We start from the raw sequence: 27,129 nt of genomic DNA, 5'->3' as shown, positions 1-27,129 counted from the left end.
GGATTAGAGTTAAGAGTTAGTGTTAGAGGTTCAGGTTATGGTTAGTGGGAAGGTTTGGGGTTAGTTGTTAGTGGTTAGGGGTTAGGGTTAGGGTTGTGTAAAGATGTGATAAAGCTGTTTGTAAAGCAGTGTGAAAACCACATCTGTCCTTCAGTGGTCAGTGATGTCCCTGAAGTCCAAGGTGTGGACATGCATTGTTCGTCTGAATTTGCAAACAAAACTGATGGCCTTTGACCTCTGTCAGCATTGTACATTTACATTTATTCATTTATCGGGCACTTTTCTCCAAAGCAATGTACATTACATTAGGAGAAAGAGAGACATAGGCGCAGACGTGTGATTCTTAAGTGCAGTTAGTTTGTTTCTTTCCACCATATGAACCAATGTTCATCACGAGTAGCTGCATAAAACTCTATCTGAATATTGACGATTCCTGATCAACTAGTAATTTTTTTTTAGATACATAAAAACATTTATGTTACATTGCAGGAGTAGCTGCATAAAGGTTTATCCGGGCATGATCTTAAAGTTATACTGCATGAACTTAAGGGATCATGGGTGAAGTGAGTCCGGAAGAGATTAATTTTAAGACCCTTTTTAAATGTGGACAGAGATTCAGTAGTTCTGAGTGAGAAGGGAGGTCATTCTATCATTCTGCCATTCTACCACAACGGAACCAGAACTGAAAACCTCTGTACTTTACCTTTCATGCATTGGACCACCAAGCGGGCAGATGTGGAAGAGTGAAGCAGTCTGGTTGGGGTGCAGCAGATGATCAAGTCTAGTAGATATCTGGGTGACGTTCTATTGATGCATTTGTAGGCCATAACCAGGGTCTTAAAGTTGACCTAGGCAGTGATAGTCTCCAAATAATCTTTGCCTGTTTTGCTCCTGGGAGATGTGGTTGTCCAGTGTGTTTGGCCAGGGTTCGCTGTGTGATGGGTCTGGGGTTCGAGGCCTGCTTGGAGTGGCTTACGATGGACTGGTGTCCTGTCTGGGGAGTGTTATCTTCCCCTCTGCCTTTACTTCCTGTGTTGCCAGTTTAGGCTCTGGTTTGCTGCAACCCCACTTGGGACAAGTGGTTGTAGACTGTGTGTGTTTTCTTCTTGACTGTAATCACTCTCTGTGTTACCTGCTGAGAGTCCTAAATATGTTACCTGTTTCTGAAGCTATTAGATTGTGATGGTCTTCTGTTATCCCTGTTGACATAGCTCTCAGACTGAGTTCCAAACCTGAGTTATGCTCTTATGTATCTTGCAAATTTTGCGTTATGTAAAGTATCCTGAAGTTTTCCCATGTTGCCACTTTTTTGCCAGTGCTCACAGCTTCCTCAAGGTCTCCACAACGGCACCAGCATTTCCAAACAAGAAAACAATCATTTGCTGGGATCCTGGTGGTGGACAATGGATTTTATTTTACTTGTATAGAAAAACACAAACTTTTGACTGTAGGATTGATCCCCTTCTTTAAACGTACCGAGTTGCTCCCATGTCGTTCTTGGACCTGAGGAAGGCCAGCTCAATTTATTTATTTATTTTTTGATTTGTGAAAGCTCTTGAAAACTATTTCTGACCATTACTGCTGCAGTCTACACTAAGAAGGACTTTTGCAGGATGGATGTTAGACAAGAATCCCATCAAGATGAGGACTGTGTGATGAATGGGGAACTGATACCAGCATCCGGGAAAGATGAGAGCCCTTTGACACATGACCTTACCATCACTGCGACCACTGCCACTACCCCTACAAAGAAAATCGAGGACAATTGTAACAGCACTGGACTCACAACCATCAAAAATGTGTATAATTCTGGCTCCAATGAAACAGGACACTTAGATCCCAGCATGAGCAATGAATCCTTAACACACATGGAATCTAGAATAGACCAAGTTTTGGACACTGATGATTCAAGTAAAATCAGACTGAATGGACTGGCTGTTGACAGTACTGTGGAATATACCAGCAGCTGTAAACTAAAGGATGACAGGGTTGACAGCAGTACGACTGATGCTGTGAATGGGTCAATAGCCAATTCACCTGATGAAACTCTAAATGTCGGTAACAGCGATGAGGGTGTTAGACAACATGGATTTGCACGTGCCCCTCGCCATCGACCTGCCAGGTCCACCTTGGCCTCTGCATGCAACATCCTGCGTGCTGTGAACAGGGGCTGCATGTACGCTGTGGGAGAAACGCCAACCATGGTGGGAGGACTGGTGCTCACCATCCTCTTCTGCGTGACTATGATCATAATCTTTGCTGCTACACATAGGGTGAGAAACACAAATTTTCTGAAATATTGTGCAAGTTTGTTGTGCAAGTATTGTGCACAGGCTCAAACGAGCATGCAAAGAAGTGTCTTTTCTGTGTTAATGTACAGTATCCTGACAGCACATACATATTGCACTAATCCTCTGTTGTACGGGGTAGCCTATTAGTCACCATACCCCTAATATATTAATAACAACCAGTGATTACTAGGAACATGTGTATCAATCAGAAGAGTGACACAACAATGAAAAAAACTGCAAGTACGAACAATATTTAGTGGTTGGCTGTTTGAGTCCAACAAAAGCAAAATTCCGGACAAATAATGCAATAGACTATAAAGCAGTTTGAGAAGAGATTCGGAAAACCTTCTTTGTGCAAAGCAACACTTTGGGACAAATGAGCTTTTCTCTAGATCCATAGCTAAGAAGGGGTACCGTAGCTTATGGGTCATCCTGTAGAGTGTTGTTAATGTATTCTCCACTGGTAGCGTGCGCACACTCTACTAAACTTGTGTCTTACTTTAGTGTTAATGTACTGTAGTGTCTAAGAAGTGTATTTACTACACACACCCTTGCTCTCGGGTGATTGTTAATGTATTGTGGTCAGATTGTATGTATATACTGTACTAAACCTCTCCCTAAGTGCAGTGTTAATTTACTTCAGTGTCCAAGGAATGTTTTAAAGTCTGAGATGTGTTAAGCTGATGTAGCGTTGTGCTCAGACAGTGTGTACGGACGGCACTAACACACTCTCTCCATTCCAGGATGTCAGAGTGCATGTTGGAGCTCTCTCTGTGTTGGGTGTGGTGCTGTGCTTGAGCGTTGCCCTGCTGGTGGCGTTACCATGGTTTCGAGTGATGCGACGCTGCGGTGGGGTTCTGGCTCTCTTCGTCTGGGCATTGCTGTACATCACCGCTATGGTCTTCGCCTTCACAGGGGGTCCGGTGTCCGCCTGGGAGCAGGTCAGCTTCACTGGTCATTGGGGACATGGGGGTTTGGGCCGCAAGGTGGTTATATCATGGACTATACATGGTATTGTGGGATACAATAGGAGGGCTATACCATGTTTCAGAGGATACTGTAGCTCGGAAGCCATGTGACCCAGTCATTCACACACTCTTTGTCTTTGTTTCTTCTCCAGGTCGCGTTCTTCCTCTTCCTCTCATTCTCTGTCTACTCTGTGCTTCCTCTCTCCCTGCTCTGGGCTCTCATTTTTGGAATCGGTACCAGCGTGTCTCATATCATCATCTTCAGCATCTACATGAGTGTCACGGCGCCCGGCACAACGGACCTGGCCGTGCAGGTGAGAGGCAACTGCAACGATGTCTGTGACTGCAGTGCTAAAGGTCACATGCAAACATGGGTTGTAGAGGAACGTAAGGCCAGCAGGATAGAGGGAAGGTTTGCCAGCAGACATGATCCATTATCTGCGATGTGGAAACCACAATGTAGCTGACACACACAAAGCAACACACACCCCAACGTATCCATCTCATATTCAAATTGGCTCCTTTGAAAGTTCCGCTTTCTATGAGACTCCTCCTGTTATACCCTGATGAGTCAAATGAAGGCACTAAAGTCAACTTTACCAGACAAAAATATTCCCCGTACAGTCGAACACAACAGTACAAAAAATCCTAAGTAGTCCAGTAGTCACTCAAGTATGCACTCTGAGTCTGAAGTCCAAAATAAGCCAAAATAAACTCACTAGTCCACAAGTCGCAGAGCAATTTAGGTAAAAACACAAAGTCGCAGACTACGAAAAATTCCCCAATTTCTTTTTTTTTTAATTTAAACCTTCCTGATGTCAAGTTTAAATTTTTTTTGGGGGGGGATGTAATCATCAGGATGTAATTGGTGTCCCATCCAGCATGTACCTTGAATCATGCCCTGTGCTCCATGGGTAGACTCTGGACCACTGTGACCCTGCTCTGGATAATCAGTTATTGATAACGGATGGATGGAATTATCAGAATCACATTAATCAGTAAAATGCCAAAGTAAACTGATAATTTTGTACCACGTTCTTCTTCTCATTCACTTCTGCTTGATTCACGCAAGGGGGGGGTGGACCAGTAGGACTGATAAAGTTCTGTATAATCGGAGGCAGTTCAAGAGCGTGAAAGAGTGTTGCGATGTGTCCTTCCTAAAAGATCTCTGGCAAGGTGATAAGACAGAATTTGGACTGCTCATACACCCAGCGCAAACCCGTTGAGGAGCATTCCATGCTTGCGTAGAGAATTCATCACTTGCTAAAGTAAACGTAAGACGTTTGACCAGCTTCCACTGGAAAAATGTCATTGTTTGGGTTCATACTAAGAATCTTCTCCTCCAGCTGGTGGCCAATGCCGTGTTGTTCCTGTGTGTGAACTGCGTGGGTGCGTTCCACCGAGGGCTCACTGAACGCGCCAACAAGAAGTCCATGCGAGAGCAGCAGAACTTCAACCAGGTCCGCATGCAGATGGACTTACAGAAAAGACAACAGGTATGTGACCGTCCCCGTGGACGCACGCGCCCACTCACACTCAAGCACTTAACGCCCCGCATCCCGCTTCTCCACCGACCAGGAGCATCTCCTGCTTTCCGTGCTGCCGCGCTACATTGTCCTGGAGCTGAAAACGGAGGAGATTAAGCGCCTGTCGAAGAAACCCTCCAATGAGGAGATCAGGCAGAACTTCCACAGCTTGTACATCCGACAGCACAAGCACGTCAGGTAACATCCCACGCAGATACAGCGGAGTCGGGTTCCCGAGAATAAAAGTCCAGTATGCTGACTCTGCTGTGAGACAGCTTTCTATTTTTGGAGTTCCTGTCCAAAACCAGGTGGCCCATTATTATAGTTTATATACAGTACACTATTTTATATACATATACACTTATACAGTGGTGCTCGGAAGTATGTGAACCCTATAGAGATGGTCATTTTTCTTGAAATCTTTAAATAAACTTATAAAATTTGAATGTTAAATCTTAAAGTAAACTCAGAAAATGGGTAAATGACTGATTTGCACCCCTGATTCTATTTACCAACTTGATGTAACCAGTGTAATTTGGGCTTCACTTGTTTTTACACCTGCACTATTTGTGTGTTTCTACTACACATATGATTTCCTCCAAGGCAACATATAGAATTTGTCATTACACACCTATTATGTCTCATGAGAAACCCTGATTCTCATTAAATAAATAACCACCCCCCCCCCACACACACACACACACACACACACACACACACAGTCTAAAACCACTTCTCCTGAGCGAGGATGCAACAAACCAGAGCCTAACCTGGTAACACAGGGCGTAAGGCTGGAGGGGGAGCAGACACACCCAAGACAATATGCCAGTCCACCCCAAGGCACCCCAAGCAGGCCTCGGACCCTAGACGCACCACACAGCAGGCCCTGGCCAAACCCGCCGCACCACCGCATCCCCCACATTAAATAACCACTTTGTGGTAAAATTAAGGGACACAAGGGGTTCACGTACTTTCCAGCAGCACTGTATAGATTTTAACCGAACATTGTGTTGCTCTTTTTTACCAACTTTTTTCCTAGTTACTATCACGAGTTCTACGCAACTCTTTGCTCTTCAGCATAGTCTCACCCTTTCATTTCCCATGTCCACGTGTGACTGGACACTCCACATGTGTGCACAATGTGAAGAAAACATGTAAGATTGAGCAAAACTGGGGGGTCGTTAATTTTATGAGTTTGAATGTCTGATCTGCTGGACATTGTGAAACTCTATGGGGGATTAGACGAAAGAAAACAACTGTATTTGTGATAGACAGCAGTTGTTAGTGGGTCAGATTTGATGGGGACACAACCCAAGGGTGAAATTCTGCTAAATATTTTGCTGTTCATTAACTGCACCCTGTGAAATCCAACAACGGTTGTTTCTCCCTCCTCTAATTCCCAGCATCCTCTATGCCGATATCGTGGGCTTCACCAAGCTGGCCAGCAGCTGCACGCCCGAGGAGCTGGTTGCAGTCCTCAACAAACTTTTTGGTAAATTTGATGACATTGCAAAGGTGAGACAATGCCCTGTCGCTCTTTAGAACATATGAAATGAATAAGCCTCATTTGCATAGTCCGCGTCTGTTCTACCAACTTCTCCTCGACTTTGAACCCCTTTGCAGAAGAATAAGTGCCTGCGTATCAAGATCCTGGGGGACTGCTACTACTGTGTGTCCGGTCTGCCTGATCCCATCCCTTCCCATGCCTGCAACTGTGTGCAGATGGGTCTGGACATGTGCACCGCCATCAAGTCAGTGCCCCAAGTCGGCTCTCAGAAACGGTTCCGTGTGTTTTTCGTGATTTCCGCTACTGCACCTCTCCACATGTTCTTCCCTCTTCCAGCAACCTGCGGGAGGCAACGGGGGTCGAGATCAGCATGCGAGTGGGCGTGCACTCCGGGAACGTGCTCTGCGGTGTTATAGGCAAGGAGAAGTGGCAGTACGATGTCTGGTCGCATGACGTCACCTTGGCCAATCACATGGAGTCCGGAGGTCTACCTGGGTGAGGAATGGAGGGAAAATCCTCGTCTTGCTACAACAGAGCTTGGAATTAGAAAAAAGAGGCTGTAACCGTGCACCAGCCTGCAGCCATGCTTCCGATGTGAAAAAATTGGTTAAAAAATTAATGCATTAATATAATAAACTCTAAAAAGTCTGAAGATGCGGCCCTGATGACTATTCCTTTTGACGCCATCAACAGCCGTGCTCTCATGTTTCTGTGAACGTAGGCGGGTGCACATCACCGAGGAAACGCTGGACAACCTGGGTGGGGCGTACAAGGTGGAGGAGGGCAATGGAGCTAGTCGGGACCCCTACCTTGAGGGCAGGAAGACATACTTGGTCTTAGATCCAAAGATAAAGAGTGCCACACCGAGGAACCTTGAAGTAAATACCTCTCACCCCCTACTTATTATTATTATTATTATTATTATTATTATTATTATTATTATTGATGTTTTCATAATTAGTAATCGTAATAATTCTTTAATAATTTTCTTTACTTACAATTTGGTACTGTATTTTACTAGAGCAATTGATGTAAAGTAATGTCTGAGGATGTAATACACAGGCAATGTGGTGCCACAGTAAGTAGTACTTCTACCTCACAGTGCCTGGATGGTGTGAGAGAATGTGGGTTTGATCCCTGCTCAGTCTGCAAAGAGTTTGCATGTTCTTCCTGTGTCTGTGTGGGTTTCCTCTGGGTGCTCTGGTTTCCTCCCACAGTCCAAAGACATGCTGTTCAGGTAAATTGGTCAATCTAAATTGCCCTTAGGGTGTGTGTGTGTGTGTGTGTGTGTGTGTCTACCCTGTGATGGACTGGTGTCCTGTGCCCAACTCAGACTTGCCCCCAATGCTTCTGGGATAGGCTCCAGATCACTGCAACCCTGACCCAGACAAGTGATTCTTGAAAACGGATATAATACGTAAGGAATGTGCTCACAATAGAATTCGTGCAGTTTATTTATACTGTTCTCTCTATTTCTTTTTCAGGCTCCCAGGGTCTTTGACAGGAGGCTCAGGGCTTCGGTCAGGATGTCGAAGTACCTGCAGTCCTGGAAGGCGGTGAGCCCTTTCTCAGTGCTCAACCAGCCTGCGGAGCCTAAGACCAAACCCACAGCTCACTCCACTGCCTATGCAGAGCCACCGCACCTGGTCAGTGCCCCCCCCCGGCCACTCCCTTATGAGGCCATAAGTGTGTGTATATGTGTGCTGTGTGGTGTATTGAGCTGTTAGTGCACATGCATTTGTGCTGGTGCATCTGCATAACTGGAAATGTGGTTATAAATATGTTATATTATTTCCAGGAAGGGCAAACCACTCAGACAGATCCCACAAGTGAATACAGGTAAATCCTTTTCTCTAAAAACCTCTTTTTTTTTCTTGATATGCAGACAGACAGCCAATTCACTGAGTGTTTCCTCACCCCCCAACCCCCCTTCTCACAGTGTGTCCCCCCAGGGCTTGGAGGACGGACAAAGTGACACCTTAGAAACACTGGATCTCAAAGAGTAAGTATTCTTTACCACACTGCAGTGGGACGTCTCTGTGGTCACCACGGTGTTCATGGGTAAACTACATTTGAAAAAAATTGACATCTTTCAAAATAAAAACGAATTTATAAAACATTTAAAGTCAAATGTATAATAAAAAGCAGTCAGCTGTGGATTTCACCGACTCGTGTATATTTTCCCATAATAAAAAAAGCCGTTGCTCTTTTTGTTTCTCTCTCCGAGGCAGGGGAAAAGAAAGCTGAAGCTCAACTGGTTGACTCTGTACTTCAACACCTGGAAAATGGAGAAGGAGGTGGGATTGGAGCTGGTGTTGTTCACATGGTTTACGTCTGTCTGTGTGTAAAAGTATTGCTGCATAATTGTAATTACAGTGCCTATGAAAAGTATTCACTCCTGATATTTATCTATTCAGTTATTGTCTCTTCTTTTGTATTAATTCAGTAAAATTACTGGATTTTTTTCCACTTTGACATCCCAGACTACTTTGTGCTGAAGAGTGGCAAAAATTTTGCAGTGAATAAGTCATAGTTACATGCAGTAATACAATAACGTGAAAAAGTCCAAGGGGATGAATACATTTCGTAAGTGCTGTACAATATAACGTGTTATATTTCTGCTGACTGTATAAAAACTGGCTGTTTTTCAGTACCGCCTTCTGGAGATGATGGAGCTCTATCTGTCTGTGAGCTGCATGGCTCTGATTTTCATCACCCTCTTTGTGGTCCAAATGCTCACCTCCCAGAAGTGAGTGCAGCTTCACACACGTTCACGCAATCCAGCACCGGGGACAAATATATAAAAGAAATGTAGGAAATTATACATGCATGCACAGACACAGTCTGAAACCGCTTGTCCCAAGCGGTGTCACGGCAAGCCAGAGCCTAACCCGGCAACATAGGGCGCAAGGCTGGAGGGGGAGGGGACCGGACAGCATTCCGTCACAAGGCACCCCAAGCGGGACTCGAACCCGGGACCCACCAGAGAGCAGGACCCGGCCAAACGTTCTGCACCACCGCGCCCCCCTTATATTATATATATGTATTTAGATACAAAGATACAGATACGTATATGTAAAAATAAATAATAATTAAAAAAAAAACAGTCCAATAAGACAGATAGATAGATGAAGACACTGAAAACATTTGTTTTTCGGAAGCTGTAAAAGTGTGAATGAATTTAATTTTCCCCACAAAAAAGTTGTTACAATCCAGAGAGTCACAGCTTGGCTTTGTATTTTTCTAACAAATTAAAACAATAAAAATGATCATAACAAATTATATAATAGCAAGTGAATTTTGTTTTAAAATTGCATTTATTCAGCAGCAGATCTCCCTACAGACCCCTGTGATCACTGAAACTCTTTTCGCTACGTGTACAGTTAACTGACTTCCATTGTCAAACAATTCATAGGAGATGTCAGATACTAAATATTAAAGGTTCTGGGACATTTCCGCTCAGTGACATTGATTCTCTGTGACCCTCAGGAACGTTACCCTGGGTGTCTCCTATGGTATCACCTTTGTGGCGTTAGCTGTGCTTCTTCTCATCGTCTTCACAGGGCACATGGAGGTAAGACTGTGATCCCTTGAATTCGGAATTGTGTTTCAGAGCAGTGCGTGTCTTTCTTGCGCCGCACAGCATTAATGTTTAAACATGTAAACATGTCCCGTATGCTGCCATACGTCTCAATGTGCATTTTTTCCGGTGATTTATAAAACACTGTACACCCTGATTAAAAAGAAAACACATTACATGATTTTTGTATGGCACATACAACAACAACAACAACAACAATAATAATAATAATAATAATAAGAAGAAGAAGAAGAATGATAATAATAATAATAATAATAATAATAGTAATAATAAATAATAATAATACATTTTAGAACCAAATTATTGCTATTATTATTATTGTTGTTGTTGTTGATGTTATACAGGCCATCATTAAGATCATCAATATTGTATTTACTACTGATCTGCACACAGGAAAACCATATTAGGTAACTATTAATTAATTAGATTACTTATGCATTAACTTATTGAAATGTGTCGGTGTCACAATTTTAGAACTACTGCTAAAATAATTATTTAAAAAATGTAAGTGGGTGCTGCTCTCATTCCTGCTCATATAATTGTGTGTGTGTACCTGTGCATCCCTGTGTGTGTGTGTGTGTGTGTGTGTGTGTGTGTGTGTGTGTGTGTGTGTGTGTTTGTGTGTCGCAGCGCTGGAGACCCAAGATGTCGGAGGGCATTCAGTGGGTGCTCTCTCTGTCTCAGGGAGTCGCCAAAATGGCAGCACTGCGGCTCTTCCTGGTTATCCTCTGCTTGCTCATCACACTGATCATGGCCATTCTCAACTTCGTAAGCCTCGCTACAGTTTACCGTGTTTTCACACATGTCCGCACATTATCTAACACGCTGCTATATATATGATATACTGTAGCTACGTCGATAAAATGCGCAGCCTTGCTGACACAAATTTGCAAACAATAATATTAAGCATTATTTACACTGTGCAATTGATATAATTTAACATATAGAGACATTATATAATGAAAATATATCTTTACAGTCTGACAGTCACAAACACTCAAATTGTTTGATGCGAAATATAATGCACATTCTTTCTGTCCCACAAGTTCTTTCTTCCAGACCACGGCTGTGCCAATATCTCCCATAATGCAACATCACTAGATTCCTTCAAATTCTACACTGCACCTGTAAGTGTCGCAACGCGGTATTTTATTAACACTCGTTCATGTTGCGTGTAGCTGTCAAGTAGACGCTGGGATCCCAAAGCTATTCAAGAATGTCCTTAAACACAAACAGAACTATATTAAAAAATCACTCTCTGCTCACTTTGCATCCAGCTCTATTCTCCCCATACACACTAAGTAGGAAAAACATATTTACCCTATATTACACCATACTGGGCTGCACAATTGGACGTGGGTTTGACGCCCGCTCAGTCTCCGCGGAGTTTACATGTTCTCCCTTTGTACATGTGGGTTTCCTCCAAGCCCTCAGGTTTCCTTCCACAGTCCAGAGACTGAAGGTGAGGGTCAATTGGTCACTCCAAAGAATCCAAATAGTGTGTGTATCTGTACAACATATCAGTGTGTGTGTGTGTTACACTGCTCTGGTGTATGATTGTAGGGAGTTCTCTACAGTGTACCCAGCATTGTAGGTCACCTTGGATAGGTGGTAGCTAAATACTAGTTCATAATGACTGTACATCATTTTGGAGAAAAGCATCTGCCAATAGAACAAGTGTGAATGTAGCACCTTTACCATGATCGGTCAGTACTGATGTGTCCCTGTCCTTGCAGTACTACCTGTATTGCTGCCTGCTAGCCATGTTGGGTGTGGTAGTGTTTATTCGAACATGCCAGGAGGTCAAGGTGCTTCTGCTCACCATGGCTTTGCTGGTCTACCTCGTCCTATTTCTCTACGTCTACGTCTGCCGCTCCGACCACTATATGCACCAGCTCTACAACGAAACCAGCCAGTAGGTCTTCTTCGCCCATCGTCATTCCTACATGTACTTGTCTCCCTCATTAGTGATACAGATGATGTCATAACCTCGTGTTTTCCCCAGGCCTGGTGTCTTGAAGGAGCCCAAGATTATGGCAGGGGTCTGGCTCTTCATGTTCTACTTTGTTACCTTAATACTGGTGCGAAAGGTAAATCCACTGACGATTCATGTGCCTCTGCATACATCCAGTCCTTTGGTTCTCTCTCTTTCCAACCTCTATCACTGCCGTGGTCTGAGTAGTTCATCTCTGTTTCTGAATCATATTTTGCCCATTTTTCTCCTGTAATGTAGCTGTGTGATTCATGCAATGATTGATCCTGTCCCTCCCTGACTTTCCCTCACTTGGACACCAGTGTGACCACTATGTCTCATCTCCTAGGATGAGCTGGCTTGCCGTATGGAGTTCCTTTTGCAGCAGTGCTTTGTGAAAGAAAAAGAGGAGACTGAAACGATGGAGAACATCAATGAGAATCTCTTGCACAATGTCCTTCCTGCCCACGTCGCTTCAGTCTTCATTGGAAAAAAACGCAATAATCAGGCAAGAGCAGAGGGTGTATCAGCAGTGTCCTGGCAATGAGCGTACCGGGGTCTACCAGCAGCAACGGGGCAAGAGAAAGCACAGGATGTTTGAACAATAATAAGAGCTGGTGGTTTGGTAATAACAGCCATCAAGTAGAGGAAGGATTGTGAGAAATGGTGCCACAAAGTGGGAAAAGGTTGTAGCAGGAGCTCACCACGAATGTAAGAGTGCAGTATAGAGGAAGGAAGTTCTCAAAGGTTTATTGCTGTGAAAAAGAGGTTGTTCTGTTTTGTAGGATCTGTACAGTCAGTCCTGTGAGTGTGTTTGCGTGATGTTCGCCTCGGTGCCCCAGTTCAAGGAGTTCTACAATGAGAGCAACGAGAACAGAGACGGGCTGGAGTGTCTTCGCCTTCTCAATGAGATAATTGTTGACTTTGATGAGGTAGGGGCCATTCGTCCATGTGTCCCACTTTCAGTAACGATATGAAGAACGAAGAAAAAGATTCTTGCCATTGTCCTGAAACACAGTTAAAATGCTGTTGGGTTTGCCTTGACGGAATTTTGAATACTCATCCTCTCTTGCAGCTCCTGTCTAAGCCAAAGTTTAGTGGTGTGGAGAAGATTAAAACCATTGGCAGCACCTACATGGCAGCTGTTGGACTGACTGTCCCAGATGCTGGGATGGAGAAGAAGGTAGGAGATGATGGAATAGAATAAGGAATGTATGACAAAGAGAGAAGAAAGCCTGGTATTGGGATGCACTGTAGTCACAAAGCAATATAAGAATGAGCTCTTCATTAAAAAATTTGACTTTACAGAATAAATAGAAGTAACATGAGTGAAGCTCTCAGTTAAAGAAAAGTGCTGTGGTACATGTTTGTCACAGCCATACTTTCATCGCCCCCAACAGGAGTATAATGTCGCTAGTCGCCATGTGAGAACAATGGTGGAGTTTGCCATTTCTCTAAGGATGAAGCTGGAGCAGATCAACACACACTCATTCAATGACTTCAAACTCCGAATTGGTGTGTATAATCTCTTCTTTTTACTCCCTCTTCTCAGTGGATTCTACTAAATCTGCCTAATTTTTATACAATACTGTGTAGAAAACTAGTGTCCCAATGAGCATTTGTTGATTATACACTCATCGTGAGGAATTGGGGAGAGGTGGTCATCTGGCTGTCAGCTCAATGTGTCATATGTGAAATTTTTTTAAATCATTTTGATGTGGTAGTAACATTGATACAAGTAAATAGAATGCTTTGTTTAAAAAAAAAAAAAAGAATTTTGAATGTTTTTTTGTGATGTGTGTGTAGAGTTGTATACAAATCAACAGAACTACTGAAGGAAAGTTATTTTGTAAAATTTTTTGTTTCATTTTGCCCCAGTATCCTATTAACGGGGTAAGAAAATGACCGATGATCTTAATGAGAAAAGGATGAGGACGCTCGAAGAATGCAAAGAATATAAATTCTTCCAACTCTGCAAAATCAGTTGTTGAAATATTTTAATTAATAGATTTTTTAACTGTTTTTTGAGCTGTATGGTCTTCCAGTATCCTCTCAGTTGATGTCTGGTCACACATGGACGAAATGTGTCTTGTATTATATTCTGATAAATCGCCAAATCTATTCATGATACATTTTGACCCTCCCCCTCATAGGAATAAATTACGGTCCGGTAATTGCTGGGGTGATCGGAGCCCACAAACCTCAGTATGACATCTGGGGCAATGCTGTAAATGTGGCCAGCAGGATGGAGAGCACTGGGGTCCTGGACAAGATTCAGGTTAAGAAAAACAAACAAAGAAAAAGAAAAAATTTGTAAAGAGTGTTGATGCTTGATGCCAGCTGTCTCAGTGTGTGTTTCCCCTGCTTGCGCTGTTATCTACAGGTGACTGAGGAGACAGCAGAGGTGGTGCAGTCTCTGGGGTACGGTGTGACACTACGAGGAGTGATCATGGTAAAGGGGAAGGGGGAGCTCACCACTTACTTCCTCAATACGGACCACGAACCAGTCACTCCGACACTGCTGACCCTAGATGAGTTACCAATCAAAAGTTAACCATTGCTGGTTACACCATCGCTACACACCCCGGATTAGTGACCTGATGACCACTGAAAATTTGATCCTGTATTTTTCTGTATGTCAGCTGACACACTTGGTCCATGAATGACACAAAACGTCCACATGACATCGAAGATGTGGCGTTGAGTTCAAGAGCCTGGGCGCTGTAACCTGAAGTATGTGGATTCAAATCCAAGGATAAATGAAGGACACCTTTTTGAGTCACTTAAAAAACCTCAAGTGTCATGGATTAAAACTGTGAGCAAGGACCAAGAAAGTAAAAAAAAAAAAACTCATATATATATATATATATATATATATATCAGAGCGCTGAAAAAACACATGGAATAATTGTAAGATTGTTTTTGTTGATTCTAAGCCCTTTCTTGCAAAACTTAATTTTTTTGTCTTGATGGAATAAGAGTGACATAAGAATATGTTTCAGATTATTTAAATGGCTTATAAACATGTTTCTTTTATCACAAAAGCAAATAATTTATCCGCCTATTACGTGTCTCCTCTAGTAAAAACTGCATCTCTGTGAGATAAATTGTGCAATACTTCCCTGTAAATAGTGTTACCGGGTAATGACGGCAACCATTCTTATGATAACTTTATTATTAGGTATAAAATGTATAATTGTTGATCGTTATTGTACGATAAAGGCTGTTTGTCTTTATGAAGCACTGAGTATGTGAATTTTAAATCTATGGTTTTGTACTGTATCTTTACTGATTCATTAAAGATCCGTTAATACTCATGTTAATATTATTGTCTAATTACAAAACTGTGAGTTAAGCATGCTGTACTGTTATTATGCATGAATTTGTAACCTTATTACATTATTAAATACAGGATTTTTATACTTTGAGATATTGCATTTTTTCCCTCTTTTTTCCCGAGCATTTACCCTCTTAAATGCCCAGGAGGGTTAGGCAGCCACTGGTACTTGGAGACTTAGAGATTTGTATTTATCACAGTTTCTTGGCTGGAAAGTTTTTTGTTCTGTTTTCTTTTCCTCAACTGCCAGATTGTGAATACACTCACAAACTGCCTTCTGAGTTCATTTTTATTTTGCTTTCCTGTCATTTCCTGTCGTTCAAGTGTCCCATTTGTGCTCTTTGAGTGCTGCCACCTTGGGAAGTGTGTGAAATAAAAATACATTTCAAGTGAAATTATTCTCACCCAATATAAGTAGGATACCAAATTCAGAAGTATGAACTCCAACACTCATCTCCTTCAAGGTGTGTTAAGCACATCACCTTATTTTGTATTTATTTAAGAGACAATTTTCTCCAAAGCAACTTCTAATGAACTCTATGTAGTGTTATCAGCCCACTCACCTTATTCACCAAGGTGACTTACACTGCTAGATATACTACTTACACTGGGTCACTCATCCATACATCAGTGGAACACACCCTCTCTCTGTCACTCACACACTATGAGGAACCTCAGCAGCAGGTTTTTGGACTGTGGGAGGAAACCAGAGCACCCAGAGGAAACCCACAGGGAGAACATGCAAACACCACACAGACTGAGTGGGGATCAAACCCATGTCCACTTGCACCACCCAGGCAGTGTGAGACAGCAGCACAACTTGCTGTGCCACCATGCCAACCAGGCCCCAGGCTTCATTGGGCCACAAAAAAACAGTTAAAGGAGACTGCGCTTACATATTACATTATTTTTATGCATTTAGCTGACACTTTTCACCAAAGCAACTTATACTCTTAAGCTATTCACAGTTATTTACCCATTTACACAGCTAGGTAATTTTACTAGAGTAATTTACTGTAGGTACCTTGCTCAAGGGTACAACAGCCAGAGGTGAGACTTGAACCTGCAACCTTCAGGGCTAAAAATAGCAGCTCTAACCATCAGCTGCCCACTATACTAAATGCCCTCAAAACGCAGCAATTTAATCCCATATTACCTTTTTGCTGTGTACTTTTAATTATAGACTATTGCAAAACATGGGCAAGTAAATAAAATAAAAAAGAGAATAAATGAATAATAAATTAAAATGTTTACACTCCAATTACTAATTGTTTAATTGAATATGTGTTACCGATTGTTTTGAAACAAATGGATTAAGGGAGGAAAGGCAAGGAAAGAAGGAGAGAATGTAAATTCCTGCCACAGCCCAGGTTCCACAAGCCACATAATATGCTGCAGATTAATTTTTCTTTTTTTTTTTTTTTACATTTCTCTCGGTAATTTTTTTGGGTAAGTTTCATTCCAAACACTTCACAACACTACAGAAGAACTGAACACCACCAGGCCCGTGTTTTACCACAGTTCAGAGTGGAGAAGCTCTCTTTAGCTCCAAATCACTAGGAAAGAGATGAAAACGGAGCCGATTTTCAGCTTCAGTAATAATAGCTCAAGTGCTTTGCCCACAATGAGATGTTTCTTGTACTGAATTATAATAACCAGATTTTTAACATTATAGGTGTGTGTGTGTGTGTTGGAGAAACTTGGGAGTTACTGCCCATTGGGCTCTTCATGGAAATAAGGTGGCTAATATCTCTAACTCTATTTGGGACTTAAGGGGGTGCAGTGGTGCAGTGGTGCAGTGGGTTGGACCGGGTCCTGCTCTCTGGTGGGTCTGGGGTTCGAGTCCCGCTTGGGGTGCCTTGCGGCGGACTGGCGTCCTGTCCTGGGTGTGTCTCCGGCCTTATGCCCTGAGTTGCCGGGTTAGGCTCCGGTTCCCCGTGACCCCCATATGGGACAAGCGGTTCAGACAGTGTGTGTGTTTGGGACTTTTATTCTTTCCTGTCCCACACGTCGAGGGAGGGAGGGAGGGAGGAACACACACACACACATACACGGGCCGAACCCAGGTGCGATCCAGCCATTTTAATTATCGGGAACCTCCGTTGTCGTCATTTAAAACACTAATGTCAGGTGAACTATTTATTTTATTTCATGTTGACAAAACCTGGTAAAAGTACACTACATACAGTGTACAGTTGACGGTCCTACTGACACGCGACCATCGCTCCCCAATGCAGTTTCCCCGCTGCGGCTTTCACACACTGTGGAATTTCCCTCACTCGTCAGCCACGCCCATACGCCGCTCTCATTGGCCTGCGCAACTCAGGGCAAAACTTTTCTCAAACACCATTGGTTCTTTGAGACTGTCCGTCATACATGTCTCGTTTTGGGGCGTGCGCTACCTCGTTTTCAGGATGTTCATTTGCTAAACCTGGAGAACGAGTCGCTTGTTAGAAAAGTAAGTTTTTAATACTTAGAAATACAACTAAAAAAAAAAAATTACACGTTAATTCGCAACAGCCTTTGTGTAAGCGTGTGTTTTTATTGTGCGGGGAAGTCAGAAAGTGGGGAAGTGCGTGTTGTCTGTCAGACTGGTGCGTCACAAGCTGCCTAGCAGTCGCTAGAAGAGAGATAGGAAATGATCCGCAATGTGAATGTGAAAAAAAAGAAACTGACGATGTTATAACCGTTAAAATGTTATTATAGTATACATTTCTACATATTACAGTTTGCCGTACGTAGTTATTTCGTACGTAACTTGTAAAAACCACCGTCAACACACACGCACGGTCACCGGCTCGGTCGTTTTTTGAACCACACTGAATTCAGGAAACTGTTCTTTCTCCTTCGCTCTTATAGAATGTGTGCCGCTCGAACCCGTGACACATCGGCCTCTCCACGAACCGCGCGGGCGACCGAGCCGGTCGAGATGGACTGAATGAGAGGGGAGCGCGAGGCGCGAGGCGCGCGGCGCGGACTCAAACGCTGACGTCATGTGTGCAGCGGCTGATCGCGGCCGGAGGCGGCGCCCTTCTCCCAGAATGTACATCGTGCAGTCGGACTACAGGGTCGAGGATCACCTTGAGGGCGCCATCCGGCTGCCCCGCGGGAGCCTGTGTCAGGTGCAGGAGGGGGGCAGAGGGGAGCTGCTGTGGGTGAAGGTAAGGGCCTCACCTTCCTCCTCCTCCTCCTCCTCATCATCATCATCATCAGACATCTTTGTCCAGGCTCAATAAAGCAGCTTTGCTATGATTTACCCATTCACACAGCAGCACAATCTTACTGGATAAATTAAGGGTAAAAACCTTGATCAAGGGTACTACAGTAGGGTTGGGTTTGAACCAGGTTGGTTCAGGTTGCAAGGTGAACTTAACCACTATCCTACCTGCTGCAGATTGTGTCTCTGCTAAGTTCTCTTTTCTATTCTGGGGTAGCAGGCAGCACTGACTGTTCGGTTAGCACAGTCAAGTTGCATCCAAAGGACCTGGGTTTGAATCCCATTTCCCAATCTAGTACCGCTGAGCAAGGTAACTAACCCACAATTGCTCCAGTCAGATTTCCCAGCTGCATGCCTGGGTTTGCCGCTTTGGACAAAAGCGTTTGCTAAGTGAATAAATGTGAATGTACAAGATTGTGAGTAGCTGGAAGCTAGCAGGTGGCATAGTGGATAAAGCTGCTGTCCTGCAATTTAAACAAAATTATACAGTAGACCGGTAAGGCAGTAGGACAGACAGATTCAAACCCATATCCAACCCCTTGTGTTTTAAAAATGTTTGCTAAACAAGAAAATAATAATAACCTATAGAGTCTCACTGGATTGCCTCGATAACTTTATTAAAATTACATTTGTAATATAGCGCACTGCATGTTACGTCAAATGGGGTGGCGGCAGTAAACGCAGAATGTACCACCTTTGTGTGGTTTATAACAGTGGCAATGCTACATTTTCATGAAATGTTGCTTTAAAAGTTTTTCACTTTTATTACAGGTGTTGGACTCTGGTGCCCTCGTGAAGATCGAGCGGCAGGTTCTAGTGGAAGTTCCAACGGACCACGCGGCATTGCTGGAAGCTGTGTCAGACCCAGAAATCCGCCTTCTCCTGTTTTTCAGGCCCCAGCGCCTCCAGCGGTTAGCCACCCTGCCCCTGGGGGCAGAGCTGCAGGTGCAAGTGGGCCAGTCAGTGGAGCTGGTGGGAGGAATACTGCGGTATCGCGGTCCGCTGACAGGCGGAAGCACTGCCGTGTACTTTGGGGTGCAGCTGAAGGTAATGGACAGTGGTGGTAGAAAACTGGCAGGTTCTGGGTGTGAAACTGACTTTATGTACAGTGGATTTAAGTGGGTTAAAAACCACTCTCTCCCTGTGAACCCCTCCCCCTTCTAAAGTCACCTGTAGCTGGAAGAGGAAGTGGTAATGGCTCCTACAAGGGACATCAGTTCTTCCACTGCCCTGAAGGCTGTGGTATCTTTGTGGCAGTCAACAAGCTCTCCCTGCCATCTTCTCGGGTCAGCAGTGGAAATACGGAGATGATCCTTGACCGCAGCCGTGACCGTGGTTTTAATCACAGTGCCATCCTTCCCCGGACTGCTGACTGCAACCCCAAACCCGGACCGGGTCCATCGCTGCAGGCCGGACAGAGGGTGTGTTTCTTCATGGGGGGCTGGGAAGCAAGGTCTGATACTGTAGCCCTTCCTGCCGGAGTCCTTTCTAAAACAATCCAGTTTGCTGTTTCAAGCAGTTTATGATCAGAGACAGTGCATATCACTAATTTGTGGATATGTGTGTGGGACAGCTGGTAGTGTAATGATTAGATTTAATCCCTTTGGATATAAAAGTTGCAGGATCGATCTGCACCTCTGGGTAGTACCCTTGAGCAAGGGTAAATTGTGTCAGTAAAAATGACCAAGCTGTATAAATGGGTACATAATTTTGATCTTTTAACTGTAATAATTGTAAGTTTCTTTGGAGAAAAGTGTCAGCTAAATGAAGAAATGTAATTTTATGTTTGTTTATGCAGGACAGCCCTATGGATATTTGGGATGGACGCTTCCATTCACAGGCCAAGGTGCCTCGAGGTACAAGCACAACTCTTCGGTGTTCCTCAGATGTACCCCTTGTGGATTTAAAATGCATCAAAAGGTTTAAAATAAAAGCTGATGTTAGTTTGACACCGTTGCGTCTGTACTGCAACGTGTCCTTCGGGTGGCTCGACACTGATGTCCCTTTGTGCTTTTTATTCCCTGACCGCTCCTGCCTTCTTCTGCTGTCACCTTTACCCCCACCATTCAAAGATCCAAGAATACACCAGTCCCCGACACGCTCTCCCAGTGTCAAGCTTTGCCAGAGCCCTTCTTTTTCGCCAGCCAGCAAACTCCGCGGCCCCACCTCCCCTAGTGCTGTTGACCAATTGTGTCACTCCCCACGGACACTGGTACCTCTGTCTCCCACCAAGCCTGAGCCGGAACGCGATGATGACCAGGGGGGAAGAACAGGACCAGCCCTCGAGCTGGAGCTGGAGCTGGAGGTGGGCTCCATGGTGGAGGTGAATGACCCTCCCCTCTATGGCGTAATCCGTTGGATTGGGAAAATCAACGGCGTCTCGGAGCTTGTAGCTGGACTGGAACTGGTAACATCTCCATTTCTGTCTTTTCTCTGTCTCTCTTCCGCGCTTCTTTTTTGGCTGCTGTTCAGTAACAAGAAATGAATCGCCTCACCTAGGACCAGGAGTTGACCGCAGCGACAGACGGAAGTTACCTTGGCGAGCGCCACTTCCGCTGCCCGCCAAATAAAGGACTGTTTGTAAAGCTGCGCAACTGTCGGCGAGATTCGCGCTTCCCTGCCCCCGAGATGCCGGCCAACCAGGTGGAACGATGCAACTCCATAGGTGTGATGCTTCTGTTCCTCATTTGCTTCCTCTCTTCTTGCAGAGCATCGGTTTTACTGAATGGTGCAGCAGTGCTCTCCAGAGGAGCTTGAGGGTTATCGGTGGATGTGGGAAATCAGCCTCTTCTATTACTGTTACTTCTGTTCTCTTCTTTCGTCCAGTTGAAAAAATATTTTCAGAGACCCTCCGTGTTCACGAATACCTCGTTGGTGTTCTATAGACACAGTAAGCCTTAGAAATAGCAACTGTGAAGTAAGAAATCTGTGTTTTTTTTTTTTTCTTTTTCATAATTCAGAGTAAACACAAACATTAAACCTAAAATAGAATGGAATGAAAAGGGCAGCTGGTGGCATAGTGGTTAGAGCTGCTGCCTTCGGACCCAAAGTTTGCAGGTTCTCACCTCCAGCTGTAGTACCCTAGAGCAAGGTACTTGCGCAGTAAAATTACCCAGATATAGATGGGTGACTATTTGCTTTGGAGAGAAGCGTGAGATAAATTAATGAAAATTCTTCTCTTTTAAATCTTTTCTAAATGTAGACTTCTACAGTTTCGGACATAGAACGATGAGGAAACGTTTTAAAAAATATCATTACAGGCAGGTGACTTCCTTGCTTCTTCAGATGCTTATGTGATCAAATTTAGAAAAAAAAAAAAAAACTTTATTTAAATTTTATGGGAACAAACCACAAAACAGTTAAACTGCATTTCAAAAATTGGTACATGAAGGGTTGTGTGTATAAACCTGAGCTCGACAAATAGTTTTTCATTATCAGTAGCCGCTTGTCCTGTGTTGGGTTGTGCTCCAGGGTGTAAGATGGAAGCATAGGAACCAGAGCAGGGTACTTTGTGGACGGGACACCAGTTCCAGAGCCAATAACTTAAACACGAAAAGTTTAATGTATAAACGCAGTCGCTTCACTGAAAACAGCAGTAGTTGAAAAGATAAGAAACTTTATCATTGTACACAATACTATGAAATTCTGTGTGGCAGCCCTCAGAAAACAGCAGCAGAAAGAACACAAAGAAATAAGAGTTAGATTAAAAAATACATACGTATACTGTAATATGTATTGCACATCCACATGGATTGCACAAAGGAAAATGTAATTGAAGAGGAAGCTATGTAACACAGTCCTGCTCACATGGTGGTCATATGAATTTGAAAGCAGCTGAGCTGAGAATAGTGCTTGGTACAGAGAAGGCGAAGGTGGCCTTTTTGAAAACGAAGCATGGCACATAAATTATTCACCCCTTGTCCTCCTCTATCTACCTCAGCGTTTGCAGAGTGGTCCAGCGAAAGAGTAGAGGACAATACACCCCCGCTGTACGGGGAAGCGGCTCGCGAGTGCTACAGCGGCTGGAAGAAAGGCATTCAGGGGCATCTCAACTCGTGTTACCTGGATGCTTCACTCTTCAGGTGAGAGGCACCTACAGGTACCCACAGGTACCCAACTGCCACACCCATTGTTCATTCCCTCCCACCCACTCTTGTCCTGTCCAAGCTGAGGATGGTTATAAAAATGAAAGGGGGTGAGAACTCACACCCTGCACCATGTAGCTTCATGGACACCTTGTGTAATTAAGTCGCTGCAAAATTCTCTATGAAGTCTAATTTTTCAGGAACTGCTTCGCCTTATTTTTAAAGTAGAGGCTCTGGATTTGTTTACACAGGTCTTGTATTCAGTCCGAATTCATCCTCCCAGTCCATCTTATTACCGTCTCTTCATTGTCTCCATTTTTTCTGGTCTCTTCCATAAGCATGTTCCCACGGAAGTGCTGAACCATTTACTGTGTCTTACTCCCCGTGTTAGTTGAGTGCTCTTTATTTTGTCGTGAACATTTCAGTTATAACAAAAAGAGCAGGGAGCCTGTTTGTGTTGTTTATTTATTTTTTTTTCCCTGCTCTTCATCAGTCTGTTCTCCTGCTCGAGCGCCATAGACTGGATCTTGCTGTGGCCTGCCACGCCCCAGGATGGTCACCACTGCTACCATGCCCAGGACTTGCTGCGCTGCGAGATTGTCAACCCCCTGCGGAGGTCAGGTCACTTCTGCGCACGCGGGTTAATGGCTGTGCCCATGTGCGGACCAGCCGGAAATGCATGTCCTTTAGAGGCACAATTATTTGTTACATCCAATTCTGTAGGTATTATGTATCTTGTGTATCTGTGTCTCTTTCATATGTATGAATCTATGGTAGGTGGGGGGGGAAAAAAACTGGTAAATGATGCGTCTTCCAGGAATGGCTATGTTTGTGCGAGTAAGACCATGGCCTTGCGACGGCTGCTGGAAGCAGAGAGCACTGACGCAGGTTTTACCAGCCAAGAGAAAGGTAAGGCAGTGTATTGAGAGTGTATTCAAACTCACCTTCATATGAGTGTGTGTGTGTGTGAAGAGCAACCCTTTACTTTCTTCATCTGTGTTAATTCCTTTCTCCCCAACAGATCCAGAGGAATTCATCAATAAACTGTTCCAGCTGTTACGAGTTGAACCTCTACTGAGGATTAGGTAACTCCTCCTCCCTTTGGAAATTTTCTCCTCTCTGTCCAAGTGGAAAGAAATTATTGGATGACACATAGGCTAAAGTGGTGGAGAGCCTTACCCTCAACCTTCTAAATAAATGTTAATCTAAATAATGTAGAGGAGCAGTCAGAAGTTTGAGTACACCTGTTCAACTTGGGCAATAGCTGTATGGGACAAATTGGACAGAAGTGCGAATCATATCCGCGCACACATGTCCTACATCTCTGGGACCTGTTGCCGAAGAGCTTGGAAGACACATTGGCGGTTGATCTATATTGGGAGGGGGGTGGGTGGGTATAGCAATAGTTTTTACAAAGTGTACTCAAACTTCTGGCCAGTACTGTCTGACCCTCATGCCTTCAAATTTGTTGCATTTGCATTGTAGTACATTCTCAACTACCTGCTTCCATTGTGCAGCCCATCCAACCCCCTGCATGCCGGTGTCCTTTGCTCTCCCTCAGGTCGCTGAGTCACAAACCTCAAGAGTGCCACCTGTACCAGCTGTTCCCTCCACCTCGTTCTGCCTCCCTCCCTCTGTCCCCATCCACTCCGCAGCCCTTGAGGGTGGCTACTGTGCAGATCTTGCTCGAGACCTCCTTTGTCCATGCTGGGCTGAAGTTTGCAGAGGTGACCTCAGTTACATGCCTACATAACCGTAAACAAACCACGGATTTTGTTTTAGACTAATAAAATACTACTGCATTTACTACATTATTAATTTAGCAGACGTTTTTCTCCAGTAACTTTCCTAGAGCAATTGTATGTTAAGTAAGAGTACTGTGGCATAGGTACAATTCGAACCTGCAGCCTTCAGATAGCCACTACGCTGTAAGTTGCTCTTACTGCGCATACTAATATAAATAGAAATGGGGTGGCTGATAATGGTGAAGGGAGCTGCTGCCTTTTGGATCCGAAGGTCATAGATTTGAATCCTACCTACTGTTGTAGTTCCCTTGAGCAAAGCATTGATACTAAATTGCTCCAGTAACAATTATCCGCCTCGGTAAACAGGCACATAATTGTGAGTAGTTTAATACTATGAACAGCTTTGGAGGAAAATGTCAGCTAAGGGAATAAATGTCAGTAGCTGTTGAGGTGTTCAGGAGCTCAACAGCAGGTGCAGCAGGTAGCATAGTTGTTAAGCTGCCACTTTTTGACCTGAACGTCACAGATTTGAGTCTATAGTAGCCCTGAGCAAGGTACTTACCCTGAACCGCTCAGCTGTATAATTTCATAAATCATTACAAGTAGCAGAACATTGCTGACACTTTCTATGGTCACTTGCAAAGTAAATGTTGTTGCGATAGTAACGTGTGATGTGTCTCTATGACCACCAGGCCCCATCCTGTCTGCTGCTGCTAATGCCCAGGTTTGGAAAGGATTACAAAATGTTTGATGCCATCCTGCCTTCCCTGACACTTGATATCACCGATCTGCTGGATGACAGTAAGGCTCTGCGAAACTTTGATCTGAAATTACACAGCTTTTTATACACATTATCTGTTTGGATGGCAGGAATGCTGTAAGTCTGTAAACGTGCATAAACAAAGGAGCACTGCGATATAATTCGGGAGGGTGTTAACCAGCAGACTCCCAGTTCAAATCTCACACAGAGCAGTTTGACTTGAGAGAGGCAAGTCAGCATGTTTAATGTTAAGCTCTGCGAAAAGCTGTGCAGGACCACGTGTGCAGCGCTGCTCCATTCATCTTCTTCCCACAGCTCTGCGAGAGTGCAGTATCTGTCAGTCCGTTGCCGAGTGGGAGTGTACTCAGTGCTACGAAGACCTGGAGATCACACCTGGTCGACTCAAACAGTATTGCAACACCTGCAACACACAGGTAACTGCCGCACCTTCCTGTCTGCGATAACGAACAGGCGTGCTGTGTAAGGGATCTGTGCCATATCAGCGGAAAACTCCCAATATCTGCACCACACAGAGCAACCTATCTGGACACACTCACTCACTTGCTTGTGAGAAAACTGCATCAGTAGACGCAGGTAGATCCACTTACCTCTTCTCTTCTGTAGGTGCACAGCCACAGGAAGCGACTCTCACACGCGCCGGGAAAGGTGGGCGTGCCAGGTGGTCCATGGGCAGGACCGGTACATGGTGCTCGCCAGCGAATGGCGCTCTTTGCAGTCACGTGTATCCAGACTAGCCATTATGTGAGCTTTGTCCGCTACGGACCCCTCGCCACAGACTGGCTCTTCTTCGATAGCATGGCTGACAGGGAAGGTGAGAAACGGGTTGTTGGAGATAATGGTATTGTCTGCCGATGATGCATTTTGGTCAAATGCATTTTGAGAGCCCAGATGTAGCCAGATGAAGCGGTGTGGTTTAGGGTCAGAGCACTGACATCTAGGTTCAGCACTTGATGTGGTAGTACATTTCAGAGCAGCGAACCTGGTTGAAAATACATGTCTCGCGCAACAATCCAGGCAGTGTTGCGTTATGGAATTCGGAGTCAGTAAGGCATACATTTTAGTAGACGCTTTGTTGCAGCACTGGTAAGAGAGGCAGAACAGTTCAGAAACATTCATCCTGAACACATGTTGAAGGCTCTTTATATAGAGGTTAGCTCAGCGCAGATCATACGTCACAGGAAAATAGTATTCATATGTATCATGGCAAATATAAAACAAACTTTTTGTCTTTTTTTTTTTTTAAATTAATAATGTCAAACTGACCATTACATTTGTTGTGTGGCATTTTGTTAGTCAGAATGTCGGCTGCCATGGACAGCAGCAGCTTCGTGTCCCTTGTACCACGCCATAAATGAAGGGTCAGACTCGCTGCGGTATTTGACCTCCCCTGCTCTCCTTGGCTGCTGCGGCAGCATCCCAGCACTTCTGGTTACACTTCAGCGAGTCACTTTTGTATTGCAGGTGGGGAAAATGGCTTCAATGTACCGCAGGTGCGGGCCTGTCCCGAGGTGAGCCGCTACCTGAGCATGTCCGAGAAGGAGCTGAGCAGACTGGAGCTCTCGTCCCTGCGCGACCCGGCCCGTCGCCTGCTCTGCGACTCTTACATGTGCCTGTACCACAGTCCCCAGTTAAGCCTGTACAAGTGAAGTGTGAACTCGCAGGAATTCCGACAGGAGCCATCCACGGACTCACAAACTTTAGGCATTAAGACACACAGGATGACACGTATACACAAATATAGACACGCATAATTACAGGAATATACAAATACAGCAGAAATAAGCAGTGTTTTTAGAAGTTTTCACATTAGTCCCCGTAATGAAGCAAAGCAGGGAAAACGGATCACTAAAAGTGGAGCTAACGTTCACAATGTTTTCTATTTTTAAGCAGTTTTATTTGCTGTGCGATGTATGTAACTGTCACTATAACTGGAAAAGTATTTTCAAAGTATTCATTTTACTTGTATGTTCATTTTTATAATACAATAATACATTTACATGTTACATTTATACAAATGTGTGATTAGCCTTTTTGTTTGGTGTCAATAATTACGCGAAGGTCTAACCTTGACCAGTAAGTAAAATATACAGCATTGCTAT

General features: G+C 44.1%; 2 protein-coding genes across 2 annotated transcripts; both read left to right on the top strand.

The window, feature by feature from the left end:
- Positions 1 to 1,348: 1,348 nt before the first annotated feature.
- LOC108930627 (adenylate cyclase type 2) lies at positions 1,349 to 14,712 on the top strand. The gene is made up of 25 exons (XM_029256030.1): positions 1,349 to 2,273; positions 3,035 to 3,232; positions 3,412 to 3,573; positions 4,606 to 4,755; positions 4,838 to 4,983; positions 6,189 to 6,300; positions 6,409 to 6,536; positions 6,629 to 6,787; positions 7,014 to 7,170; positions 7,777 to 7,938; positions 8,091 to 8,131; positions 8,232 to 8,294; positions 8,520 to 8,589; positions 8,944 to 9,041; positions 9,782 to 9,866; positions 10,524 to 10,661; positions 10,940 to 11,020; positions 11,630 to 11,808; positions 11,899 to 11,983; positions 12,215 to 12,373; positions 12,651 to 12,797; positions 12,941 to 13,048; positions 13,266 to 13,380; positions 14,019 to 14,143; positions 14,249 to 14,712. Exons 1-25 carry the CDS (start codon positions 1,614 to 1,616, stop codon positions 14,417 to 14,419), a joined length of 3,699 nt encoding a protein of 1,232 aa, XP_029111863.1. The 5' UTR covers positions 1,349 to 1,613; the 3' UTR covers positions 14,420 to 14,712.
- A 2,870-nt stretch (positions 14,713 to 17,582) lies between these two features.
- Positions 17,583 to 27,039, top strand: cyld3 (cylindromatosis (turban tumor syndrome) 3). The gene is made up of 16 exons (XM_018746006.2): positions 17,583 to 17,660; positions 18,062 to 18,363; positions 19,191 to 19,466; positions 19,586 to 19,840; positions 20,218 to 20,275; positions 20,492 to 20,826; positions 20,919 to 21,084; positions 22,360 to 22,501; positions 22,998 to 23,120; positions 23,322 to 23,413; positions 23,526 to 23,589; positions 24,066 to 24,231; positions 24,942 to 25,050; positions 25,325 to 25,443; positions 25,634 to 25,841; positions 26,492 to 27,039. Exons 2-16 carry the CDS (start codon positions 18,196 to 18,198, stop codon positions 26,674 to 26,676), a joined length of 2,466 nt encoding a protein of 821 aa, XP_018601522.2. The 5' UTR covers positions 17,583 to 17,660; positions 18,062 to 18,195; the 3' UTR covers positions 26,677 to 27,039.
- Positions 27,040 to 27,129: the final 90 nt, after the last annotated feature.

Source organism: Scleropages formosus, chromosome 11 (genome assembly GCF_900964775.1).
Source record: "Scleropages formosus chromosome 11, fSclFor1.1, whole genome shotgun sequence".
Classification (NCBI taxonomy): domain Eukaryota; kingdom Metazoa; phylum Chordata; class Actinopteri; order Osteoglossiformes; family Osteoglossidae; genus Scleropages; species Scleropages formosus.
Note: the sequence above shows the minus strand (reverse complement) of the source record. Positions and strands in the feature narration are given on the sequence as shown.

Excerpts from the sequence above, each read along its gene's own strand:
- LOC108930627 (XM_029256030.1), top strand. The coding sequence starts at position 1,614 with ATGGATGTTAGACAAGAATCCCATCAAGATGAGGACTGTGTGATGAAT. Across the intron at positions 11,809-11,898 it reads CTCTACAACGAAACCAGCCA|GCCTGGTGTCTTGAAGGAGC; the intron begins GTAGGTCTTCTT and ends TGTTTTCCCCAG. Across the intron at positions 11,984-12,214 it reads CCTTAATACTGGTGCGAAAG|GATGAGCTGGCTTGCCGTAT; the intron begins GTAAATCCACTG and ends CTCATCTCCTAG.
- cyld3 (XM_018746006.2), top strand. The coding sequence starts at position 18,196 with ATGTGTGCAGCGGCTGATCGCGGCCGGAGGCGGCGCCCTTCTCCCAGA. Across the intron at positions 23,121-23,321 it reads ATTGTCAACCCCCTGCGGAG|GAATGGCTATGTTTGTGCGA; the intron begins GTCAGGTCACTT and ends TGCGTCTTCCAG. Across the intron at positions 23,590-24,065 it reads GAACCTCTACTGAGGATTAG|GTCGCTGAGTCACAAACCTC; the intron begins GTAACTCCTCCT and ends GCTCTCCCTCAG.